The sequence below is a fragment of the Vidua chalybeata genome, chromosome 10, assembly GCF_026979565.1.
Source record: "Vidua chalybeata isolate OUT-0048 chromosome 10, bVidCha1 merged haplotype, whole genome shotgun sequence".
NCBI classification, from domain to species: Eukaryota; Metazoa; Chordata; class Aves; order Passeriformes; family Viduidae; genus Vidua; species Vidua chalybeata.
The window spans coordinates 13,819,085-13,845,246 of NC_071539.1; the positions used below are offsets into that span (position 1 = coordinate 13,819,085).

General features: G+C 38.3%; 1 protein-coding gene across 2 annotated transcripts in view; it reads left to right on the top strand.

The window, feature by feature from the left end:
• Positions 1-11,930, top strand: part of PLOD2 (procollagen-lysine,2-oxoglutarate 5-dioxygenase 2) — a 50,507-nt gene extending 38,577 nt beyond the window's left edge. Inside the window, exons 11-20 of one of the 2 annotated variants that reach the window (XM_053952109.1) lie at positions 2,273-2,377; positions 2,642-2,767; positions 3,955-4,096; positions 5,302-5,364; positions 6,688-6,801; positions 7,205-7,270; positions 7,729-7,833; positions 9,159-9,305; positions 9,530-9,655; positions 10,701-11,930. In XM_053952109.1, coding sequence (XP_053808084.1) covers positions 2,273-2,377; positions 2,642-2,767; positions 3,955-4,096; positions 5,302-5,364; positions 6,688-6,801; positions 7,205-7,270; positions 7,729-7,833; positions 9,159-9,305; positions 9,530-9,655; positions 10,701-10,856 — 1,150 coding nt within the window. In that variant the 3' untranslated portion in view covers positions 10,857-11,930. The remainder of the gene's footprint in view (positions 1-2,272; positions 2,378-2,641; positions 2,768-3,954; positions 4,097-5,301; positions 5,365-6,687; positions 6,802-7,204; positions 7,271-7,728; positions 7,834-9,158; positions 9,306-9,529; positions 9,656-10,700) is intronic. The other variant, XM_053952110.1, reaches the window with a different exon arrangement.
• Positions 11,931-26,162: the final 14,232 nt, after the last annotated feature.

Below are 26,162 nucleotides of genomic sequence, written 5' to 3' on the forward strand. Positions count from 1 at the left end.
TGAAATTTCCTGACTGCTTAGGACAGGAATGCTTTCAGAGAGTTCTTAAGAGAGTACTGAATGACTGAGTGTGACTTAGACCAAAACTTTTAATTTAGTATTTTGTGGTTTAGATTATTATGTCAATGAGGCACAGGAGGGTTTCTAACACTAAGCACATGGGACCAGTTGGAATAGAATTTTCTGGTTCTGGATTTAAAAGGGATGGGGGACAGATAAAATGGCAAAAGTTAAAGGATAATGCATTTTGCTATTATGTAATTAAATTTACAGGTATATTTGCCTATAACTAAATATTGTTCCACTTTTTCACATTTGTTTAATTAAAAACATTAATTATCTTCATGGTTTTGTTAGCAGCAGAAATTTTACCTGCTTTTGGGGCAGTGCTGGCAAGTGTTTTGGCTGGAACTCTGGACTGAGATCAAGTCTGGTCTCAGTTCTATTTTCCTCACTAGAATAAGGATAAAGGTGCTGAATGTTTTTGGAAGAAATTTAACATCTAATGCCAAGTGCAGTATAAAAGTCAGGTTACTATTAATAATTGTAATTAAGTCAATGATAAGTCTACATATGACTTGTGTTCAGTGGTTGTAAAGCTTTGAACAGAGTGGGTTAGTAAAGGAAAATACCATCAAGACTGAATGGCAGGACCATGTTATGGCTAAAATCAAACCTGCTGGTTTCAGTTGGGGCAATTATGTGAGAAAGTGCTGATTAAGGAATTTCTGTCACAAAAAAATGTCTGTATGAGATGTCAGTTAAGGCAAGCCCAGAGACTGCCCAGAGATGTAAACTGGGTTTATGTTCAAACACAGTGATTTTAGCAGCAGTGGGAAGATAGTTTCTGACATATGGGTATTTAAAAAAAAAATTCTGAAATTATTGCTAGATCTTTAGTGATCAAGCTTGAAGAGGAAGGAGTGCTTAAAGTTATGGAATAAAAAAGCTCTGCCTTGTACTGTGATTCTAACAAATTCATACCTCTTGAGTCCTTTGAGCAGAAGAAAGTTTGAACAGAAAGAGCCAAAAGGTGTTGATAAGTAGTAATTTTGATGGAAGATTTAGTGCTGGATTTGGAGGGGGATGGAAGAAGAGCAGGCAGGACCATGGCAGCCCTTACCTTGACTTGTATGTAACCTGTCACATCCACCCTTTGTCAGATCTTTTGAAGTGACAGAGATCTTTGCCTTTGCAGAAAACAAGTCACAGTCAATCAAAACAAGTGGAACTTGAACTAAAGCACTGATTATAGATATTTTAAGACAAGAAAGTAAGGTAATGTTTCAAGCTGTTATGGTGGAATTAAAGTAGGGAAAATGGACAAATTCAATAATGCCACCTGTATGATAGGAAGCTATTGCTGTAGTATTGACCTGAGGAAATTGTTCCACCTTGTCTAAAAGTATATTTGATTGCCTATAATCTCCTATAATTCTGATGGCATAGGAAAGCTGACTTCACTATACCAAGTTTTGGCCTAGCAAGTCCACCCTACCAGAAACACACAATTATAGTCTGTGTATCTTTCATATTTACAGTAGAATGTGTTTACTTTGTCTTTCTCTTGAAGGTATGGGAATTTGTGCGGTTTATTCATCTGAGTTCAAAATCAGGACTGATAGAAATAGTGTATGGACACATTCAGCTACTTTCTTTGGTATAAATTCACTGCCTTTGCAATTGGTTTATATTTCTCTTTACCAATTTTTTTGTTCTTGTAGGTCAAAAAGACGAAGTCTTTTAATATGTATTTCTTTATATAAGTTTATAAATTTTTGTCTTACACTCTCCATAAGGTTTCAATTACCATTCAGATTGCATCTGTGGAATCTTTTTCCAAAGACAGCATTACAGCCACGTGGTAGAGGAGCTTACTAAATAAGGTCACTTCACTATTAAGTGATTGTACTGATACCCAGTTATATAAATTAATGGCATGTTCCCCCGGCCCCATTTTCTATTAGGACACTCTATAGAAGGTATTACTGAACTTGGTAAAGGCTAAAGGCCACTTAGTTAATTAAAAGAAAAATATAAGGCATCCAATCCATGTATTTTAATCTTTTAGTTAATCACACTACTGTAATCTAAAGACACCTTTATTTACAATACTGTGCTGCAGAGGACTTTTAATGCAATGAATCAGTTCAATACTTGTAGTTTGGGTTTTTTTTAAATCTTTTTGTTTGGTTTGTGAATTTTTTCTGGACATATATCCATGTGGACACTATTATTAACATGAGTAAATAATTCTTTTTTTTCTTTTTAGGGACCTTTGTCGCCAGGATAAAACATGTGAATATTACTTAAGCATAGATGCAGATGTTGTGCTGACAAACCCAAAAACTTTAAGAATACTGATAGAACAGAACAGGTATAGTAAATCTCTTTATTTTGTAGAATTTCTTCTAAATTGAAAGGATTCCCTGGGGTCTGTCCAGAGAAAATAAGATCCCATTTGTTTTTGGAGAGTTAAATCCTCTTTGTTTATTTGTGTTATTTCATTGCCATAGTTCATAATGGGCTTGGGGGCCAACAATTCGTAAAGCATTTTTTTTCCTGTCAAACAGCAATTCCTGATGTGAATTTCAAGTGCTTCAGATTTTCATATTTTCTTATTCAATATGTCACTTCACAGGAAGATAATTGCTCCTCTCGTAACTCGCCATGGGAAGCTTTGGTCCAATTTCTGGGGTGCTTTGAGCCCAGATGGTTATTATGCTCGATCAGAAGATTATGTGGACATTGTCCAGGGGAACAGAGTGTAAGTAACTGTAAACTAATTGTTAAAGTCAAGGCACCCACTATGGTTACTAGCAACATATTGCATGAAGATATATGAATATGGTATTACTCCTGGAGAGATGAGGTTAGATATATTGTTTTGTTTTCTATTTCATAGAAATACACTTTTAAATTCCCACTCACAGCTTGAAAAAAAAGCCAAGTGTTTAATGTGATGAGCTGGTGTTAGGACTTGACACAGTCATTACTGGCACCTGTCTGATGGTGTCTGGTTGCTCTACCAGTGCACAGTATAGAAATAGACAAGATAAACAAATAGCAAACCCAAAACTCTACATCCCTGGAACCTCAGGCAAAAGGAATGGTTGTTGTATTCATGAAATGACTTTGTCATCTCCTTGGGGAAAATGCTTCGTCCATGGAACAGCTGTAACTTCTTTGTGTATTTCATCCTTTGTGTATATGATGTCATGTATATCTTGAGGAGATCTTCAGCAATACTTTTGTCAAGGATAAACTTTTGGGTTTATCCCTCCCCTAAATTGACTGTTCCATATGGTGATACCTTTTCTTTGCTCTGGAAGAACAAAAGGGTCTGAAACAGACTGCTTGAATAGGACTGGCTTGTTTTCAGTCCTACTGTACTAAAAGATGTGCTTGTGGCACTGAGTGGGGGGGAAATCTGCAGAGGGAGCATTTTGAAAGCAATGCTTTTCTGTTGATATTGGCCCAACTCACATAAATACATGGCCTGCTGTGGTCTGTGGGTATTTGTGTGAGGAGGTCAGACCAGCTGTGTGGAGTCTCAGTGAAGTCTTTAAACTCATTTAAAAATCTGTTTTGGAGTTACTTTCTCCATCTGGTACTGTAGAATAATATTATAAGAGAGTTTGACTGATTGCTATGACTATTGCTATTGACTATGGAAACATGAAGTACGTGTGTAGTTAAAACTCCATAGAGAATTTGACCTTGCTATATTTTTATAAGAGTATTTCATAAAAATTGAATTACTGCCTACGTCTACTTTTGAGATGTCCAGATGCAGTTTTGCAAATGTCTTGGGAACCTTTCAGCTGCTTCTCCTTGCAACTTGCTTAGTCTTGTCAGCAAATACAGAGATGCTGATTTAATAGAATAGGCAACAAATTAGTTTTCATAGCTTTAAACTATTTTTGTGTTGGTTTTTCTTTTTATTTTCAACAGAGGTGTATGGAATATCCCTTATATGGCTAATATATACTTAATTAAGGGACAAACTCTCAGATCTGAGATGAAAGAAAAGAACTACTTCATGCGTGATAAGCTGGACCCTGATATGGCACTCTGCAGGAATGCCAGGGAAATGGTAAGGTGTATCTGGAACAGCTTGCTTTCAAATACACACATTTCTTTGTGTCCTGCTGTACTCATAGACTGCTTCACTTGATTGATCTTGGATATTATATTTTTACTTCTAATTCCAAGTACTGGCCAATTTTTGTGTGATACAACCCTTCAGGTGTATTTTTTTAAATTCTTGAGAACAGAGGTTTTCTCAAGGCCAATGCACTGATGCAATGACTGCATAGTGTTTTCTAGTTAAATTCCCTGAAAATCTCTCTTGAGGTTAAAATACCTTTCTCCTTGGCACAACCTCAGTAATGAAAGAGGGCTCAACTGCTCTGCTGTGTATGACTTAAAATTTACTAATGCATTTGGATCATCTCTATCATGCATATTTTTATACAGTGTGAAACTTCCAGCAGACTAAGTTGGAATATTTTGCCATTTTTTATTAAGTAGTTATATATTGAAACTAATGATGGGCAGTGTCAAATAAAAAGCCTAGGTGATTCAAGTAATGGTAGGAATCTTCTTAGGGAGCATGAATTACTCATTAATTTTTCTAGATAGATTAAAACTGCATCAGATAAATGTTACATGTGTTAATCTGGAAGTAATGAGAGAACTTGTTTGTACTGTAAAGTTATGAATCTGTAAATCCATATTTCTACTGATATTTACGCTAGTTTCAGCACAGAGGCAAATAAGACCTAAACCAGACCTATTTCCAGACACTATAGCATTGAAAAATATTTTTGCTGAATTGAACAAGAAAAGTTGGCAAGTATTAATTTTTTTATTCCCTCATAACAAGGCATGATCTCCTCTGTTTGTACTGATTCTTCAGAATATCCCCGTCCAGTCCTGTTGTATTCAAACCTCCTCAGCATCAGTTCCTGCAAAACCTGTGCTTTCCATGTGCTCATTAAACTAATCTGACTGGCTCATGAGAAAATTGCTTTCTCTTTTCCTCTTTGTCAGTCTGGGCTGTAGGGTTTGGTACGTGCTTGTTTTTGTATTGCAGCAGATAAGAAGGGGCTGGTGGAAACAGCTTTGACATGTGTATGAAGAGCTTTGCTTGGAGATGCATGTTGTCTGTAAAGGCATATCAGCTTTTGGTCAAAGGCTGCTAATTTCCCTGATGTACCCGTGGAAACCTAAAAGTAGTCGGAAAAAGAGAAAAAGATTGTGTCAGAAAACTGATGTGATGATTCTCCTTCATTTTAGACTTTACAAAGGGAAAAAGACTCCCCTTCTTCGGAAACATTCCATATGCTCAGAGCCCCAAAGGTGTTGCTTTATTTTTTTTTATTAATTAGTTATTATTACATGCAGTATCATTCTACCACAGGAAGATACTTCTCCTCTGTCCACTTCCTCTGATGAAATACTGCTCTGGCTTTCTCTTCAGTCTTCTAAGGTTCAGGTTTTAGCCAGGGACAGGTTTTTCAAGCCCAGCTGAAAGCATCTCAGAGAGGCTCTTTGTCTCCTCAGGGAGGTTTCTCAGTGCTTCTAAGGTCAAGGTGTGCTGACACTGCTTCTGTAGCTACAATGGATGGAGCAGTCCTAGGAAGGAGTAAAGCTCAGATCACTTGTAGGTCTGCCAGGCCCCCTCAGTGACCACATTGTCACTTTAAGCTGTTTTTCTTGACCCAGGCCCTCCTTATTCTCCCTGCTGCAGCTATTTTATGATTTGGTAAGTGCCCAGAACTGGGCATGTTTAACATAATCATTATCTTTCTAACAGTTTAACTCTTTTTCAGACAAAAACATAGACAGAAGTACCAAAGTACCCAGATGGTAATGTCTTCATCTGCTGCAAATCTAAAAGTCACAAACATTTCAGAAAAAAGTTTTAGTCTGAAAAACCTTAAACTAAAAAAAATCCCGTAGAACTTACTTTTCTTTTAAAAAATACTATTTTCTGCTACTACTTCTAATCAAGAGAGTTCTGTTAATACCTTCTGTTAATAGCTTGATAATAAAGCTGTATCTTACCACACTTGATATCTTGCATATAATTACGTGAACAGACTTCAGAGTGCTCAGCTGTTTTGGATGCTGATCTGAATATTCTTGTGTGCTATATTTGCCAATACCTTTTTATTTCAGGCCAATTCACCAGATGGATCATGTAGTGAATACTCTGAAATAAGTTTCTTGTTCTGACTTTCATGAACCCATTGATTGCTAGCTTACAGTTTTTAATTTGAAACTAAAGCCAAGATGTTGGTTCTCTTGTGTATGAGCATTTTCAGTTTGAGATCAGATGCTTTCATTGTGTCTGCTTAAGTTTTCTGGAAAGCAAATCAATCAATCACTCCTCTGCTTTTTCCTTTCTATAGCTCTACATATGTTCTCAACAATATATGTTTTACTGTGTTTAGAAAATAAATGCAGGTAAATGCTTGTAAACAAGAAGTTATGAAGAGTGGTTGCTGGTTAGAGTCAACCCTTTGAAAATTAAGGTGCTAAATTAACAGCACCTTTACAATATATGTGTACAAATGTGTGAACAGTTATGTTTTATGAAAGCACAATCATGAACAGACCTTTTTAAAACTTTGCTAAGATGGACAGTTTTACTAATGATGCTTTCTCTAATTGGTATAGGGTGTTTTCATGTACATTACCAACAGACATGAATTTGGAAGACTTCTTTCTACAGCCAATTACAATACTTCCCACTACAACAATGACCTCTGGCAGATATTTGAGAATCCTGTGGTATGTATCTAATTATTCCTAAAAAGAGATTTCATTTTTAAAAAAGTATAAATTTATACATTCTAAAGGACTTCAAATTTAAAGGATATGTGTGGAGAACTTTTGTTTACTGTGGGCTAAATATTGATTATGTGCTAAAAGGTGTTCTTACCCATCTAAGCAAATGACAATATATCATATCAGTAAGCCAGCTGGTGATCAGAGCATGAAATTGGAGATATGACCCTGAGGTAACAGGTTTCATGATTATTGACATGATAGGAACCAATTTGTTTACGAGAATAAGAAATTTTTTAATTGTTTTCAGTGCTTTCAGTAGAGCAATGAATAGAGTATAAATTCTTTTATATCACTTATAAATGTCATTGTTCTGTTGTAATGTTTTTAAATCATGTTTTTTTAGGATTGGAAGGAAACTTACATAAATCCAAACTACTCAAAGATCTTCACTGATAACATAGTAGAACAGGCGAGTATAAGTAGCTTTTTAAAAAAGTGTGGCTGACTGGTAATAAATTGGCATGCAGTAAATATTTCCATGCAAATGCTGTTTTGGTCTGTGACTAAACAGTTTTTTGATGTTTTGGATCAGAACTGAATTTTTGCCATTCATTAGGCTGCTTGCTTTTATGCAACTGATCTGGACAGAGCTCTTGTGTTGGATGATCAGTTGTGACAGTTAGGGACAGTGATTTAATGAACATTGCCTCTCTAAAAAGCTGGGATAAATTGTGTGTATAGCAATGTTAAGTTTTAAGCTGTTATCCCATATTAACCTGAAATGTGGAAGACCAGGGTTGTTATTTAGGCACAGAAGGTGTGGGTGCACTGACATGTTCTTAGTGCTTAGAATGTAGCTCATAATTTTTGTTTTTGTGAAAATGTGCTTGAGAATCAAGTTTTTAATTGTTTGGGGTTTTCTTGTAGCCATGTCCAGATGTGTTTTGGTTTCCCATATTTTCTGACACTGCCTGTGATGAATTAGTAGAAGAAATGGAACATTTTGGTCAATGGTCTGGTGGCAAACACCAAGTAAGTGTCAGCCTATATAAACATAATCTTAATGAGCAATCTTAACTACTTTTACAATAGTAACTCACAGTTTACTGCAACAAACAAACATCCCAACAGTTGCCCGTGGTCTGAAACATCTGCTTTGTGATATGAAGTGCTTATTTTAGTCTACCATGTAGCTGCTTCTTCAGTAGATTTAGAGGCATTCTTCAATTAATGTTGTGGTGTGCTGACCCTGGCTGGATACCAGGAACCCACCAAAGTCACTCTGTCACTGCCCTCAGCTGGACAGGAGAGAGAAAGTTAAAAAAAAAGAGTTTGACTTGAGAGATAAGGACAGGGAGAGATCATTCAATAGCCAATATAGGCAAAACAGACTCAGTTTGAGGAGATTAGTTTACTTTCTACTCTGATTCAGTTGGTAATATAATGAGCAATGAAACATCTTAAAAACACCTTCCCTCCACTTATGCCCCTTTCTTAAAGGCACTGCTGTCACAGTGTACGCTGTCTCTGTCGCTGCTGGGCTCAGCCTTGGCCAGTGGCCGTTGTTCTTGCAGCGTCTGGCATTGGAGAAGCTTCCAGCAGCTTCTCACAAAGGCCATCCCTGCAGCCCCCCTGCTGCCCATGCTGTGCCACATAAACCCAGTGCAGACTTTGAATCAGCAAATTATACACTAACAGTGGTGCAGCTCTGTAGCAGGTACCTGACAGTTACCCAAGGCTGATTTTGGATGGCTGTTGATAACCGTTCAGACAAGTTTTAGTCATTTACCTCTTAAGTACTAATTTGTCAGACTTGTCCCCCTAAAGTTACCTGAAAATGTTATGAGCTATTGTGTCAATGTTCTCAGAGAATTCAAGGTATTTATTAGCTACCACTAAAATCAGAGGAATGTTTCTTTTATTCACAAATGTAGAACCATGAGAAACTATAGTCACAATTGTTATGTAGGTAGGAGCCTCTGGAAAGAATTTTAACATACGTTTATCTTCAAATTATTTCAACATATATTAACTTGTCAAGTTGAGGCCTGTAGTCTCTTGATCAGATAGAATTTCAGTTGCATCTGCAGCTCGGTAAATAAAACTTATTATCCCAAGAAGCCCTTTTATTTACAGGTGACACATCCAAATATTGGCTCATCCTATGAAAACTTCCAATTTTTGCTCTCAGCACACTTTTTTCCTTGACAGTTAGCTGTGGAATTGCTGTACAGACAGCCACTGAAACATTGATTTGTTGCAGTTCTATGATTCTGCAGATTTCAAATAAATATTTGTTGAAATGTCAGAAACATTCCATGTTCCTGTTTCCAAACTATCTGTGGTGTTTTCATTAGGACAGCCGCATTTCTGGAGGTTATGAAAATGTCCCAACCGATGACATTCATATGAAGCAAATAGGACTGGATAATGAATGGCTGCATTTCATACGAGAGTTTATTGCCCCAGTAACACTAAAAGTCTTTGCTGGCTATTATACCAAGGTATGGGTTAAAAGCTTTTGCAGAAATTACTCCATGGTGTGACTAAATTTAAGTATTTTAATGAATACACCTCTTTGGTTTGGTTGGGAAGTTTATATGTCACATAGCAGTAGTTAAAGGTGAATGTTGTTGTTTTATTTTAACTAAGCTTTAAACAAAATCCCAAGAATCCTGTGTGACTTGGCAGCTCACAGTTTGAAGTCTGACTGTGTATTTTGTTGCAGGGCTATGCTCTACTGAACTTTGTTGTAAAATACAGCCCTGACAGACAACGGTCGCTCAGACCTCACCACGACTCCTCTACGTTCACGATCAACATCGCCCTCAACAAAGTAGGAGAGGACTTTCAGGTAACTTACTGACTTAAACAATGCTGTCCTTTGAGTATCTAATACTAGAGCCCAAACACATATAGAGACCCAGCTGAGAAGGAAAAGATGCACATCACAAATTGAGATACGTTACGCCTTGTGGGTTTTTGATGAGCACTAAATTTGCTCAATTCCAGGATCCAGAACTGTTGATGCCGTCAGGCTGAATTATCAAAGTGGTTTCAGGTGGTAGGAGAGAAGGAGTCTGAAGAAAAACTTAGGAGATGTTAGTAATTTCATTTTTAGCATTTCTGAAATGCTTCATTTCTGTACAGTGAAAACCAATTTTTCAGAAGAGTTTAAATAGTGCCAAGCTGACTCAAAGTGGCATCTTTTCTGTAGAACTTTTTTAGTGGTTCTTTTTTAGGTCAGCCACAGAATGAAAATTTTTAACTCTTGTATCTGTTTAGGTTTTTTTTGAGCTAGATTATTTTCTAGTCTGATATTGATTCAAATAAAACAGTCCCCAGAGTGTGGAGCTAGGCAGGGCAGTGGCAATAATATCAAATTTTTACTTACAGAGAAATTTAACCTGTTGTGTTTATAAGCCTGTATCATTCATAGTACTTAATGCCAATAAATGTGCTTGCCACACGTACTGTTTTAGAAAGCATACCTTCAGTTTGAAATCAGCATCCAGATTAATTCATTTAAGATTTTTTAAAATGCTGTCCTGGGTAGGGGTGCAGTTTTGAAACAAGGCCTGTGAACACGATTTGCTTCTCTCTGGTAGAACCTACCAATCTGAAGTTATTGAAGATCTGTTTCAAATTTTTTTCTTGAGTGAGTTGTTATCCAGTGAATGCTAAAGCAAGACAAGGGGAAATCTGATTGCAAATACTTGTCTGTTAATTAATGCTCTAAAGATGGTGTCATGGAAACAACCTTACTAAGGGATGATAAAAGAAAAAAACCCAGCCTATTAATAATAACAAATAATTTGAAGTAATGGATATATGAAAAGGAATTTATTAAAGCACAAGATAAATATTTGAGGTTTATTGTGTTTGTGTTTTCACTACAGGGAGGTGGATGTAAATTCCTTAGGTACAACTGCTCCATTGAGTCTCCCAGGAAAGGATGGAGCTTCATGCACCCAGGAAGACTCACACATTTACATGAAGGACTTCCTATCTTGAATGGCACAAGATACATTGCAGTATCATTTATTGATCCTTAATTTTATTTTTCTTTGTCCTCTTCAACAGCAGTGTTCTTTACATAAACATTTATTTATAGATCTCTTCCGGAAGATGGCGATAAAAGAAACTTTAAGTTACTGTTACTACATGGCAGAGGTACTTTGGGCTAAAAGGAGGAAAAAAGAAAATGTTTTCTAATATTGTTGAAGATTTCTTGATATCTGCTCTGAGCCTTGAGTCCCAAAGTAAACGTGTCCTACTTGTTTTTCCATTCTGCTGTCCTAAAGAGTGGGTAAGGAGAGAAAATGGAAAAGCACAGTGAACCCATTTCTTCGTTGAAAAAAACCCAAACCCCAAGGAATACTAAATACTAAATCAAAAATACAAAATCATCGGAAAAATTTATCCTGATTTTCATTCAGTTAAGTGACACAGCTAAAGTTTGGTGGTCTGTATATTTGGTACCAACCAAAGAAAGGAAAATCACAGCATCAAAACAAAATCAAATGAATCTTGTTTACAGTTGTTTCTGGTAAGCAATAATTCCATATGCTGGTTTATACTGAAGGGGGAAAATGTCTCTGTAGCTTGGTCTCTTAATTCATTGTCAATACTGAAATGTACACCCTTAGAAGAAAAAAATAAATTAATTGCAGAGATGGAACAAGGATTAAATCCTTTATCTAAGGAGAAAATGTTTTATTGTTTGTTCTGAGAACTTATCCTGTTGAAAGCTTACTTTTCTTCAGCAAGTGACCTTTGTTTAAAGTGAATTATTTTTCTAAATGTGTAGTTGCACCCAATGGATACTGGAAATTTGATGCTTATTTTCAGAATGCTGGTAAATTTTAATAGGATGTTTTATAGGGACAGTTTTCTACTCTTAAAATTACTTGAATTTTGTATCAGGAAAATGAAATGGTGGCAGTCTCTTTTAAAGCTAAGGGTCTTAACTTGACATTTATTTTAAAGAAATTGGTTTAAAATATTCCTACTGTATCTACTGTTTGTAATTTAAAGAAACTTGAAGCTAACTGTCTCAAAGTCTACCGTGCCAAAATGCACGACATGTTGGAAAACCTTGTGAAAAATAAAGGGTAATTTTAAATTAATGGAGCAGCTGTTACACGACTATCAGGTAGTTTCTTTGCATTTGCGACTGTTCTTAAACTGTACTGACAAAGATTTTCTAATGATCTGTAGATGGGAGATGGTCATGTCAGGTTTTGGCTTGCTTGCTATTGGAGTTATTTCAGTGAGTGCCTGTGTACCAAGCCTTGCATTACACTTTCAGAATGATCCCAGCAGGAGTGATGGTTCCTGGGTTTGTTTTTATATGGAGGCTGTTTGATGATCTAAAGAGTACTTCACTTTTTAACTGTGTATCTTTGAAGAAGCTTTATATCACATTTCTAAACAGAAACTTTATTTGCAGCTGACAGGATTAGGCAAGAGTTTCAAAGATTTTTCTTTTACTGAAAATAACCACATCTGCTTATTTCCCTGGTTTGCAGTTTTGAGGAATGTGTTTTAGCTGTATTTAAAGTTATGCTGAAGCAAATACATCAAACTGAGTTAACCTCAATCATGTATTAAAATGGGCTGGCTTGAAAAGGAATGGCTTTTGACGGGAAATTTTTTGCTTTCTTTCAGTTTCTCTTTACACTGTCAACTTTTCTCCTTTTCAGGCTAATATTTGGGGATTGCTATCCCTCAGCTTTGTTTTCTGGTGTGGAACAGCTGTCTCAGTGTCTCTCTTTGTACTGCCTGTGCTTAGACAAACCTTACAGATATGAAAATCTTCAGGCCTTCAAAATGAAAACAGCCTTTGTTTGTCATCTTTTTCTGAGCATTTCTCTGTGGTCTCTTAGGCTAACTTAGAATAGAATAATATTTTTTACCATTGGATCAGTTAACAGACAGTTTATTGTTTTGAGGAGATTTCTTGAAAAAAAAAAAGCACAAAAATATAATCCTGTAACACAGGGGAGTTTCTGCATTTTTGCAGAATTCCCCCCTCCCCCTCCCATAATTTGTATTTCAATTATGTGCTCTGTAATCCTCAGCGAAACTTCTCTCTTTTTTTAGTGTGTATTTTGCCTCAAGAACACCCCGAGGGCTTTAATTACTGCTAAATTTTTATGTTTGCAACTCTTAGTTCACTCTGCCACTTAATGACAGGTAGTTCTGTGTTTACTGTGCTGCACATTTGTTGGAAGGGTGTATGAAAAACCTCGGGAGTGCAGGGACATAAGGGTGCTCTGCAACAGCTGAGGCATTTGTGAAGTGTTTTGTTTGTTCTGCTTTCATCAAGCTTTACTTTTCACTGTTAAGTGCCTGGAGAGACTGTGGTGTGGGTAAGAGAACAGTATATAGGCAATAGATTTCTGAAGTCTCCTTTTGCTTAAAAATACTGAATATAGCTTGGTTTTATTTCATATTTGTGAACTATTCCAGCTGTACTCCTAAGAAATGTTCAGTGGTTTTGGTCGTGTTTTACACATTTAATCTTCTTTAACATCACTGTTCAACAAGTAATTCCACTATCTATTTGTCAGTTCATTTTTTTGCTCCCAAAGGATTACTGTTTCATGCTTACTGTGAGCAGGTAGGGGTAAGACTGATAAGCCCCAAAAGAACAGATTATTTTCAGTGAAGCAATAATAATGAAATCTATTTGATTGTGCCTGTTTCTTTATAATGACTTTTCCCCCACATCTGCTGTATTCATGGACTAAATGCTAATTCAATGCAGGGCTTCCACAGCAGCTTCTCTTTTGCAGCAGATAAAGATATTTAAGAGACAGAAAATCTAGTAAGGACCCTTGTACTTTTTTCCTCCCATGTGTGTTTAACCAGTTTTACTTTTGTTTTTCTGCTTCAAAGAACTGCTTTAGATTTTTCTGTTCAGCTACTGCAGTGAGCTTTTCAAAGAACTTCAGTTTTATTTGATTTATTTCTGATATGGTCTTCAGTGGATTCAATTCTGGAATGAGTAAGTATTTTTTTGAATCTTTGCCTCTGTGAATTCTCACTTTCTTGCATGGCAGAGGAAGCTGCTCTGCTATTTTTGAGTGGAAGGGAAGACAATACCTGTGTCAACAGCCCCTGTGATTGAGGTGTCAAATAAATTACTTGCGGGATATTTTTGGATTCCACAACAGACTATGAATTGGAGGGCAGAGCTTTCACAAAATGCATTTGTAGAATTGCTATTGGTGGTTCTTAGAGAGGAGATTTGCCCTAGTAGTGTTAACTGTAGAGTTGGAAGAATAAGTAATTAATTTATGACTGCCAGGATTTTGTTGTACCTAGATGGTGGAAGTGCCACTTAAATGGCTTTCCAGCACAAATGCTTTCTGTATCTTAATGTAAGAAGTTGGAATCTAATAAAGCAGATAGTCTTGCTCAACAGTGCTGAAGAACCTAGGTCAAAACCTTAAATACAAATGGAAAGAGAAGCTCTTTTTTTTTCTTCATTTGGCACTTCGTCTCTTTTTTTTTTTTTCCCTCTCTTCTGTGTGTAATTCTCTTCCTATTTGACACATGGGTCAAAGCTGTATAAGTGCATCCCACTTACAGGGTGGTGGCTGTCTTTTATTGTATTTCAGGGCTAGGGGGAGGGCAGAATGAAGAAGGGATGGGTTCAGCATTTACCCCACACAATTGCTTCCTTCTGAATCTGTTTGCATAGAGCTGTGTTCCTACAACACCTCAATCCTAAACTAACAGGAGGAGGTCTGAGAAGCTCTTGATATCCTGGCATGATGCAAAGGCTGTTAAATGCAGGATCATCTTTTTCTCTTGGCAGTTTATTGCTTCTGGAAAGTGAGTTTTTTGGATTAAGCTTCACTTCACAAGAGATGTTTTGGCTGTGTTAAAGCAATGCCCCTTAGGATTATTTTGCACAAGGATCAAATGTAAGATCAGTCATATTAGTCTTAAGTTATTTAATAGAGTGTGGCAACAGTTCAAAAGTAGGATTTCAGTCAGCATGACTACAGCCTGGATTGGCATCAGTGCAGCTGCAGAAGTAGCAAAGCTGAGAGCCTGGCCGGTGAGGAGGGTCTTGGCCTGGAGTGATGCTGTCCTGCTTGGGCAGTGGAGAAAACTGTGCTTTCTTGAAAAATCCTGCTTGTGTTGTGGGTCCTGAATATTGATCCTTTTGCACTTGCCTCTTTACTTACTTCTGCTTTATGGTTGTAGAGTGTCTGAGTGCCTGAGGTTGGCAAGGGAGATGTATAGTCATATAGTAGCAGACTCAGGAACTCGTCTGCTGGCCTCAAACCAGAGTTCTCCTGTTTCCCAGAATTTTGCTTAGTTGTGAAAGGAGTTGCTCAACTTCCAGTGACTCTGTACTATTTTGTTTCTGCAGTCTGAGAGAGGAGCAGAGAAAGAAGGAAGGGAGTAGAATAAATTTATTATAAGCTAATTCCTTGCTATAATGTCTGTAGTGTAAACAGGGCATGAAAGCATTGCGTTTTCAGAGCCTGAGTTGGAATAATAATCAGTGTGAGCAGTAATGTAAACCCATGAGATGGTTTACCATATTTAATACTTTTAAACATCAGGACCTACCCTTCAGAGTGGGCTTTGCTGACACTTGAGGCTTTAAGCTTTCTCAGATGTGGGTCACTGGTCTCTCGCAGGGTCCGGTCATGCACTGTCAGTGTGTGAAGAGGAGGTTTGCAGCCTTGCTGTTTTCCACTTCTCCATGTCCCTAGCAGCAGGACTAACAGAATAACTGCTCAGGTCTTTGTTCCTTAAAGCAAATTGCTGACTGGTAACAATTATCACTCTTCTGTAACGGGAAGGTTCAACTTCAAAGTGTTCAACTTGTGATGTTAATATTTGAATGATAGGTCTTTCTCCACCTCTTGTGGTAGCAGTCAGGATGGAATTGGTGAGGGTACCAGAGAGAGTAAGCTGCATCCTGCTCTGATCCCACAGTAAGCACACTGATTAAAGAGAAATCTAGGGTTTACTGCTACAGTTTGCTCCAACTTAGTTGCCCCAGGATGTGTATAAAGAGCTTAGAGAAAATGGAGCGTGCTTTTTAAGGATTAACTCCTCTGATGTTTTAGCTCCTAAATTATATAAAGTCTCTGAGTTTATGAGAGATGAAGATTTGGAGGGGTTAACTTGCTTTTTCCTCACAGACGTCTAACATAGATATGGTGCAATTAAGGCATTTCTGTAAGAAGTGCCTTCTAAAGGAAGGTACTCCAGCATGAAGTAAATAGAATGCATGAGAAGCTGGGGCAGAAAGTATTCAGTGTAAGCTACTAGAAGCTAGTTTTATCTTTGGCAGGGCTGGGAGAATGTACGAGGTGGGCGGGTTCAGATACAACAATGAACTTCTGACACAGCCAGATTTAGAGACTCATCATCTCTGAATCACTTTTGTACACTGTGATTCACCCAGGGAGCTATTTCAAGCATTTGGTCATTGTTTAAAATACGTACCACATAAAGTAGGCTAGGTCCTGGTATATAAAAGAGTGATTTGCTGTAGAATTCCCAGATCCAGCCATCACAGACTTTGCTGTGCCATCAGGAATTGTAAACTGGAAATTTTGATAGAGTTACTTGAAAATAGAGGAAATTCTCAGTTCTTATACTTCAATCACATATGTTAATCTGCATGAGAGCATTTTGGCCACATGTGCTATGAACTTTTAGTTCTCTTAGCCTCCTTGCCTGTGTTCCCATCATTCAGGCATACAGTGCACGTCTCTCCATGCAAACCATGCCCCCCTCACATCTCGTGTGTTTGCCAGATGTCAGCTTTCCAGGGACAAAAATAAACATGGGTGGCCAATGGCTTTTGCATGAATTGAAGCAGGAGCAAGGAAGACTGAGACAAGGGATCTTTATTCTCAAGTGTCCTTGAAGTGTAAATTTTTAAACTGCTTCTACAGAGCTGTGCTCTGTATAAAAGCACAGACGAGGTTTCCTGATTTTCTTCGAGTAGTCTGTGCAGCCAGTGGGATGAGATGGACACAGAGGGCTCCAGGCAAGAGCAGTTTCTCAGCTCCCATGGGTGAGCCCTTCATCCTGAGCTTGTGGCTCTTGGAGCAGGTGACCCATGCCATGTTTCACTGCTGTGGTCTGTCTTTGGTGAGGGCTTTTTAGTCTTCATCTCATTATCCATCAGTGTATGTGTATGAACAAAACCCTATGCTTCATTTTTTTTCCTGTAGCCTGGTTGTAGCTTTGCCTTGTTCTGCAAATAGAGTTTTTTCATTGTGCAGTTCATACAGAAAAAAATTATCCCTTTTTTTCTGAAAATTAGGGCACATAGAAGAGAACACAAGCATGGCTTCATTTTTCTGTATTACTGACAAAAAGAGCATATGAATATGAATTTCACATGAATTAATTGATCCATGTTAGTTGTTCAAATAGCAAAAGTAGGAAAAATGAGAAGTTCTTTAGCTTGAACATAGTGGTATGGGAAATGCTCTGTTTTTCAGGTAGACATAATCTACCTGAAGATACACAGAAAGAAAGACTGAATGGACATCCCAGTATGTTTCCAAAATAGCTGCGCAGGTGTTCTTGAAATGTTTTTTGAGCAAATAAATGGATCTGTTCTTGGCAAGCTGTTTCCATTTTTATTTACTTGTAGTATCAAGGGAACAAAAGTACATTAATGTACTGCTATAGCAGCATTCAAATGCTGGGAATCAGAAGCTCAAAATAAATAAATAGAGATTATATTGCAGAGGAAAGAAAAACTTTACAGCCATTGAGGCAACAAAAATATTCCCTGCTTGGAGTATTTTGTGACCAGAACCCTGAGATGGCACTTGAGGAAAGTCATCAAAATACCACAGCCTGAAGACAATTTTTTTGGCATAATTTTAACTCTCTTTAAAAAGACCTTCTAGTTGCAAACTTTAATCCTGAAGGGTCTTTTCTTCACGTACAACCAAAATGAGAGATTTAATTAAAAACGTGTATTCAGAAATAAAGCCAAATTACCAACCTAATCAAAGTTCCTTAGCTGAGATGCCCCCACATGCAATGCTCTAATACCTGCCCAGTCTCATGCTTGGCATGAAAATTCCAGGATAAATTCTGCTAAGCTAGCAGGCAAAAAGTACTCAAGTACAGGGACAGGTGTATTTTTGACAGGTTTCATGCAGTACTGACACTGATTGCATCTGAGTGCAGGTTGCCAGTGCAAGGATTAATTTCAGCTAGAACAAACTTTTGCACACAGCTTCAACATGTCCTCTGCTTGTGGATATGTAAGAGCTTGTGGGTAAGAAGTTTGCAAAATACTTGGGCCTAAAGTGCTAATTTATCTATTTCCTGCAAAGCAGGAGGTGTAATTTGATAGTGAGACCACAGAGGCCAAGGGTTGAGAGAGCATAGGTCCACAATTCTGGTGTCTGGGACAAGCTTCACACTTAGAATAAATAAGACTGTTGTTGAATGAAAGGAAGCTCATCTCAAAGGATGCTGAAATCTAGCCTGGCTCTTACAGCTGGGAAATAAAGACACTCTTTTCTTGAGGATGGGAGCAAATGAACCTTTTCTGTCTTGGTAATTAAGAAATCCAACCAGAGCTCCTTGTTGTTTTTTCTTGTGGATCTGTAGGAGCAGGATGGCAACTGCAGAGTAGCACCAGGGATGGATGGATGGATGTCCAAGCAGAGCACTGAGACACAGCAAAGCCTCTGGAAGAGGGGAGGCTGATACCACACTCTGTTTTTTCCATGGCACTGATCAGGGCTGGTTTCTTACACCCTTTTTATTTGCTTGTTTTTTGTTCCTTCTTTTTAATTGGGAAATGAAGGAAGCTAGTACAGTTCTTGAACAATGTAAATAATTAGAACTATAGAAATGAGAAGTGAACACTTCTTTCTTTCAGAGAAATAGTAGAAATACATAATCTGAGTGTTGAAATGTAAAGAAACTCTGGTTGACAAAGTGTAGGAGATCTGCAGTAAGGAAATCTTGTTCTTTTTTCTGGAAATGCCCTTACAGAGTTATTTGATTTCTGCAGATATTGGAGTAAGATATGCACAACATAAAACTGTAGCTCCTTGCTAATGCAAGAGGAATTGATCTCATAAGGCTGAAAAGTTTTTTTTTTTGCTTAACAAAGAAACTTGAGAGATGGGTACTCATGTATTTATTGTAAGTAACTCAAATATAAATTTTGCTTCTGAATAATTCTTTTACAAATATTCCCATCTGCTTTTGCCCTTTTGTTTTTGATGTGCTTATCTCCAAGCTGAAGGTTTTATGTGCAGCATGCTGTATTGTAGTGCTGCTTCTTTACTTCAAAGGCAAGCCAAGGAAGCTCTTTTGGACTGAATATCTTCCACAGAAAATCTGCTCATGGTAAAAACTTACAGCAAACTTTACTAGATTTTTATCTTTTCCCTTTTAAATGTCTAAGAGGTGATGAGTGTTTGTTGCTAATGATAAGAATGTTTTCCTTTCACTACTGGAGCTTGCAGATTTTAAAGAAAAAAAACCCTATTAAAGAAAACTGATTTGGGATTCAGTTTCATTTTTAGAAGGAAAGAAATGAGATTGTGGGTTTGATTTTTTTGAGTTTTTGTTTGTTGGGATTTTTTTCTTTAATAATGGAACCAAGTAGATGTATACAAAGCAAAATTATAAATCTTAATCCATAGGAAATGAGTTTAGAAAAAGTGCAAGGCAGTGGAATTGAGTGAGCAAGTGCATTGCATATCATGGTCTATCCATGATATTAAATGTCTTATTTCTATCCACTTGCCAAGCTGTAATGGAGAGTGAAATACATTGATCATGTCAGACAATAACAGATGCTCTGTTGTCTTCCATTTTCTGTTCTAAGGGGCTGAATTCCCAATAGGAATCTCTGCTTTCTCATATTTGGCCAGTTGAAACAATAAGAATTATTTATGAGGCCACTCATTGGAACCCCTGCATTCTCCCACTCCAACTTTAGTTTACTCTTTGTTTCCTTGCCAACAGTTGTTAGATAAATTTAATTCATTAATTTTTGCCTTTACTGTGCTTTTGCCTTCCTTGTGTGTTGCTTGGTGCAATGTCTCGTGGTCCAAGCAGAGCATTGCTAAGCCCTGGCACTTCTCCAGCCCTTGTGCCAACTTCTTTCTTGAACCCAGTATTTTCCTAAACGCCTGTGGTCCGCTGGTAAAGTGATTACAGAGATGCCTGCAGTCCTTCCTCACTGCTGATGGAACATTTCACTGCTTCTCTTGGATTCCTGGAAGGTGGTTGAAGATACAGAGCTTCTTTCTGTGTTCCCACCTGGCTTGAGTTCAGCATGTTGATAGCCCTCTGTATAAAGTGAACCTTGATAAAGAGAATATTCTTCCTTTTCATCTAGCTTTCCAACTGCCTACCTTTTGAATTATGAATGTTTTTCTGTGCAGTAGAGTGGTGTGGGAAAGGAGAAAACAGTCCAACAACACAGCCAATACCACTGGCAATAAAAATGCTACTTAAATGTGAAGCATGGTTTCTTCATGGTATGCTTCTCCAGGCTCCAGTTCCTCTCTCTTCATTCTTCCTTTAGTTCAGAAATAAATATATACAAACCAAATGCCAAAATAGAACTTTCCTTTACTTTTTATACTATCTGTAAGTTCAGGACTGTCTAAAGACTTGAACAGATGGACAAGCAGCTTTGCACAGCGTCAATTTTGTATTTATTTGTCATTCAGGAAATTATTTGAAGGTGTGTTAAAACTCTTTGAACTGAACTGCTGCCCTCAGCAAGCTGGAGTGCATTATGTTTTGGTTAAATGATAACACATGAAGCTCAAAGAAGGCCCTCTGAATATGTAATGTTGCTTTTTGTCCTCATTTTCATGAGAATTTGGGGCAGAAGGCTACTAGAATTCTCATATTCACTAAACTTAAACCAAGAATAATAACAGCATGAAAAAATGCTTTTAATTTAGGAGTGAGTTTTGGACAGTCCTACAATAGTCTCCTGTCTGCTAAGCTTCTGGTAATTCTGCTATCTTGAGTATGTATTGCATAAATATACCACAAGAACATTATTTGATTTATTTGGTGGTTACTTAAGGCTGCTCACAGGAATAATCTTAAACTCTGATAAACAGAGACTAAATATCCATAATTTTGAAACAAAGTGTATGAACTATGAAACAGTGAGTTATGTTTTGGGACCATGCCTGCAAAATGCTGAATTTCTGCACATTTGACTTAAACTTCTGGGAAATGACCTTTCTCAGTTTCATTTCATGATCTGTGTTCTATAAACTCTCTTCTGTAATATGCTGGGGAAGTCAAAATATTTTTAAACTAGTTATGAAAGTATGAGCAAACAGACAGTGTAAGGAAAAAAAGGCTTTGTCTTATCTATGTACTTTTTCTCTGGTGAGTAGAAGTTGTAGATAAAGTAATGCCTTTACCCTCTGTCAGTCATCCTGTGGCCAAAATTGAATTGTACAGATGCTTGTTAAAACCAGGATGGGGTCTGGATAACAGAAATTAGGACAGAAATATTAGCTGCAAAATACTTCCAACATAAAACTTAGGGTACATTTATAGGACTCAAGCAATATGGTCATATTTGTACAGTGTGCATTTGTCCACATGCACCTAAAAATGTCATGAATAATACTTGCATACCCACATTTTTAGGTGGAAGTTACAATTTACAACCTGGGAGAGGATGAAATAGTGTCTGGTAATAGAGCGCTCGCACAGCCTTTCATCTAAGTGCGTCAAAGCATTTGATGGGAAAATTGTGGCTCAGAACTGATTTGTTCATTCCATTTGGCAGCAAATCTGGGAAGAGGCTGCAGAGTCTCGATTTCCAGCCTTGGCCATGGCCCCTGGCTGAGTGACTCAGTTGCCAGGCGAGCGGCCGCGGTGGCTGCGAGCGCTTCCCGGCAGTGGAGCTGGGGCGGGAGAGGGCTCTGAGCAGGGACAGCTTCGAACAGCAGACACAGCCTGTGCCAGCTCCATCTGCAGAGCGAGGAAACAAAGACCAAACTTTCCCAACAAGCTGATGTTTGGTGCGGGATCTCTTTCCTGGTGCTATTCTGTTACTTTCTAAAAATGTCTTCTGGTATGAGCCCAAAATCAGCCGGACTGCGGGAGCCAAGAGCGGCAGCAGCCAAAGCGATGCCGTGGGAGCAGAGAGCCTCTGTGCTCAGCCTCTCCTGTACCTGTTCTACCTTCTAGTGAAATGCTGCCTCTGACTCTCGTGCTCTTGTAAATTTGAATGTTAATATAAAGAGGTTGTTTTAATACACAATGGGGCTGATTATTTGGTTAATGTTTTCCTAGATGGTAGTTGAATGTGCCATTTCCGTATGGTGGTGAGCATGAAGTTACCTGGAGAGGTGTGACCCCTTTTCTAAGCCTTTCTGCTAATTATGTGGGTAAGAGAAAATAACTCTTACCTCCCAGAAGTAAAATGTCATCGTGTTTCTTTAAAATTATTTACTGTTTCAAATATTGAAACCCTATTTTTTTTTAATATCTTAATTCCTTACCATAGCACTCAAATATTTCAGGTGACCACTGGCATGTATGTTTTGTTGTACATTTTGAAAGCCAGGTCGAAAAAATAACATAGAACTTAAAACTATATTTAAAAAAAAAAATTTGCACAGACCCATGTCTTGAAGTTTCTTAACAAGAGGCAAGTGAATAGAGCAATTTTCATCATCTCTAATTTGGTGGATTTGTCTACTCAGTCAAGTCAGAAAAACTTAAATGGAAACTTTGTATACTTCAGTGGTGCATTAACCAATTATGTGGTTTGTAGGCTTCAGAGAAAAATGCGAAAAGGAAAAATTATGCACATTTTACACCTTAAACCTCTAAAATGCTTGGGCTATTATGTTTCATAAACATTCATTGTTAATTTATTTTCTTTACCTGCTCTGGAAGTAAAGATTTTAAGCTGCTGACTAATGGAATGTGAAATCTTTGTGTTACCTCATAACTTCTCTGTTGGCAAAGTTCAGTTGTTTCAATGTAACTTTATTGTCAAAGGAAATCATTATCAGAAGAGGCAATTTCTTTGTGAGTTAAGTAATTTTGAATTTTTTGGATTGGCTTTTGATTTTATGGGTGTGGCAGATCAGAGAATACAACTGCAATTTTTTTCTTACTTGAGATTGTTGATGTCATCTTCATGGGAGCTGAAAAGTTACAGTTTTGAGCCTTTTCATGCTGTGGGATTTCCTTTCTAGTTATGATAAATGGGAAGAGCGTTTTCAAAAAAATAGCTGGAAAATTAGGGAATTCCTAAACTGGCCTTAAAGACTAATCCAGAAAAAAAAACAACCCTTTTTCTTGTTTGGTGGTTACTTAATGTTTTGCTCATTCTAAATGCACTAAAGGAGCACATGAAGGGTTAAGAACATTTTTTCCTATAAGAATGGAAAATGTAGCAAGTATCTTCATTTATCATGGGATGTCTGTGGTTGGTAGTAATGAGTCAGGTTAAAGTAGACTGATGGGGCAAGGGGGAAAGGCTTTCTTTCCAGAGAAAGCAGAGTGTTGGAAATAGGAAGGTGCATGGAGTGGCTCTTGTGCCACGTGTCAGCCCTGCTTTGCCAGCAGTACCCTGGTTATCCTACAGCACTTTGCAGCCACAGCTGGGCTGTCAGCTGGGTAGGTCATGCAGTGTTTACCCTGAGAGGTCATTCTTGGCCAGGGATCAATGCAGATCTGGTAGTCCCAGATAGTTTTGAAAGTACGAAGCAGTGCTGGAGAGCTGAGCTTTCGTCCCATCGGTGGGAATTTGGAGATGCAGAGCGGGTTCAGTCTGTGCTTTGGGCTGTGAGTGGGTGCAGGGAGACCTCTTTGTTTTATGGCTCTGCTTTCCCTCGGCAGCCATCCTTGCTGCAGGAGCACAGGAGGAGGTGTGGATGCAAGAGCTGGGGCTGCTGTGCCCCTGCCAGGGCATCTGCTTCCTCTCTCACCCATTCAGCTTCAGTGGGCTCAGGTGACAAGCCTGGGAAGCAACAACAGAAATGTCCTGTTGCCATTTTTAGTCCTGACTGACATTTATAGCATCAGGCACATCTTCTGTGCCTGATGCTATAAATGAATGAAGCCTCTAAATCAAGAGCTGTATGGCTGCTAATAAAGCAGCTGCTTACTCATCAGCTCTTGCATCCTCAGGAATTCTTCACATCTCTGGTCAGGTTTCATTTTGTACATGTATGGCAAGTACATGTTCCATCAAGGAAGATACTATGAAGGACAAATAAATGTGTGTAGTATATTTTATTTGAATTGTCAGTTGGATGGAGGTGCTTTCAGAAATGGATTTTTTACTGGAAGACTGTCTCAGAGCTGAAGTGATTCAGAGGAAAGCCTGTGAAACTCACTTCAAGCAGAGGTGGAAAAAGGCAGTAATTTGTCTCTTGCTCCATTGTATAATTCAACAGTAGGTTAGAAGTGCTTTCAGCTGCAGATCCAGGTCCTCTAAAAGCAGCTTGTACAGACAACAGATTTTTCCATGTCCTGACTCTAAGGGGTGTTGTCTCCTGTGTTTGCAGCCATGAGGCTGCTTCAAGCTCAGCTTGAAGGCTTGTGCCAAAGCTTGTTCCTGAGGACAGAGACCATGAGCCCTGGCTGCTGCCAGGCTCTCCCCCCACCACTGGGAGCCTCAGCCTCCTGCAGAGAGGCATTGGGAGCTGGGAAATGGAAACCAGGCTGTGGATGTTTTTGGCAACATCCATCTCTCTCTTTTTATAAGACTGCATACCTGGGTTTTGCTGTCCCTCACTTCCTCCCTCCCAGAACAGAATAAATATTTGTCCTGAATCTCTCTCTATCTCCTAGTATTTGGAAATATGCTCTGAAGGTGTGAGGCTATAAGAACGGGACAGGGAATAAAGAGGAATGTTTCTGTTAAAGTTGCAGCAGAAGAGGAGAGAAAAGTAGCTTTTAATTTTTTTTTTTCCTCCCTCCTCCTCCTCAGAAACCAAATCCAGTAAAATTACCATTTCAGGAAATGCACAGATTTGCTTTAAAAATTTCCTTCTGCTTCAAAGTATTTTCTTTGCTGGCTTGTCTCTGGAATTCATCTGCATTCATTGTGTCAGAAGTCACTATAGCCTAAGCACTACTGCAAAGGTTTCCAGGGGATTTTATTAATTTTAACCCTTGTGTTATGCTGATGCCTAATCTATGGATTGATTGTGGCAAGAAAGATTTCAGAAATTTGACTTTGTTTGCAGTGCATGGTAATTTCTGATTTAAACGTGGAGATTGTTAAGGGAAACTGGTGGCTCCTACAGCCTTTATTGGACAGATGTGTATGAATGCTGATTATGCTATTTATTGTGTAGATCTCAACTGACTGCATGCTAATCAGCTGCTTTTTCCTTAGCTAGCCTGGAGTTGCTTTTCTAGCAGTTTCTACTTTCCTCATTGCCTCTCCACGTATGTACTTTCTCTCCTAGTCTTTTATTCTGCACAGATGCTCTGTTGATGTTCTTTGAACACAGGCAGGGAAAAACCCCTTGTCATAAATATTTTCTTTTTTTTTTTTTCACCCCTCTTTGGCAGTGAAGCATTTGGCCACGTCTTCATGTTCTCTTCCTACCAGTATTGCTTCCAGATGTTGTCTTGGTGCTTTTTTCTTGTTTTCGTTTGGATTGTCACTTGATCATTAGCACTCTGTTTTTGAGAGGGAAGCCTTTCACTTGGTAGCAAGCAGACATGAACCCAGGCCACAACTGTCTGACCTCAGCTTCCTCCGTTTGAGGTTGTGTTTGGATTTAAGATGTTGGTTTGGCCTATGGCAACAGTCAGACCCAGCCACGAAGTGCATTTCTGGATTCAGAGGTGGATTTTACCAATGATCCAAGACTACCCAGCTTGTTTTATGTTGACTATGTGTAGAGTCAAATCCTGTTGCTAAAGATTTAACCCCTTTCCTTTTGTTTGGAACACTGCTATGGGCAGCTTGCATTTTCAGAGGAATTAAATAACCTGAAACTCTGTGCTTGATGTGATTTTGTTCTTGAGGGCCATAAATATCAGTATCATATATTATTGAGACCATCTCTCCCCAATGACCCTGGCACAGACCTGGGCTGTGCTGCTCTGGTAAGAGGAATTGGAGCTCACGTTCTTCTTGCAGCTGCCTCAAACACCTTTCCCTTCCCATTGTTCCTAGAGGAGTCTTGGGGGAGTCAACCTTGTTGGAGTGACAGATGTGACAGTGCTGGGTCTTTGCAGAGAGAATTATTAATTACCAGTGTAAGTACCAAAACAAGCTATATTTAACCTATGTTCCTCATAGCTCTCACTACTCATGAATCAAGCACAAGAAATGGAGAATACTCTTTTCTCACATAGCCCAGGTA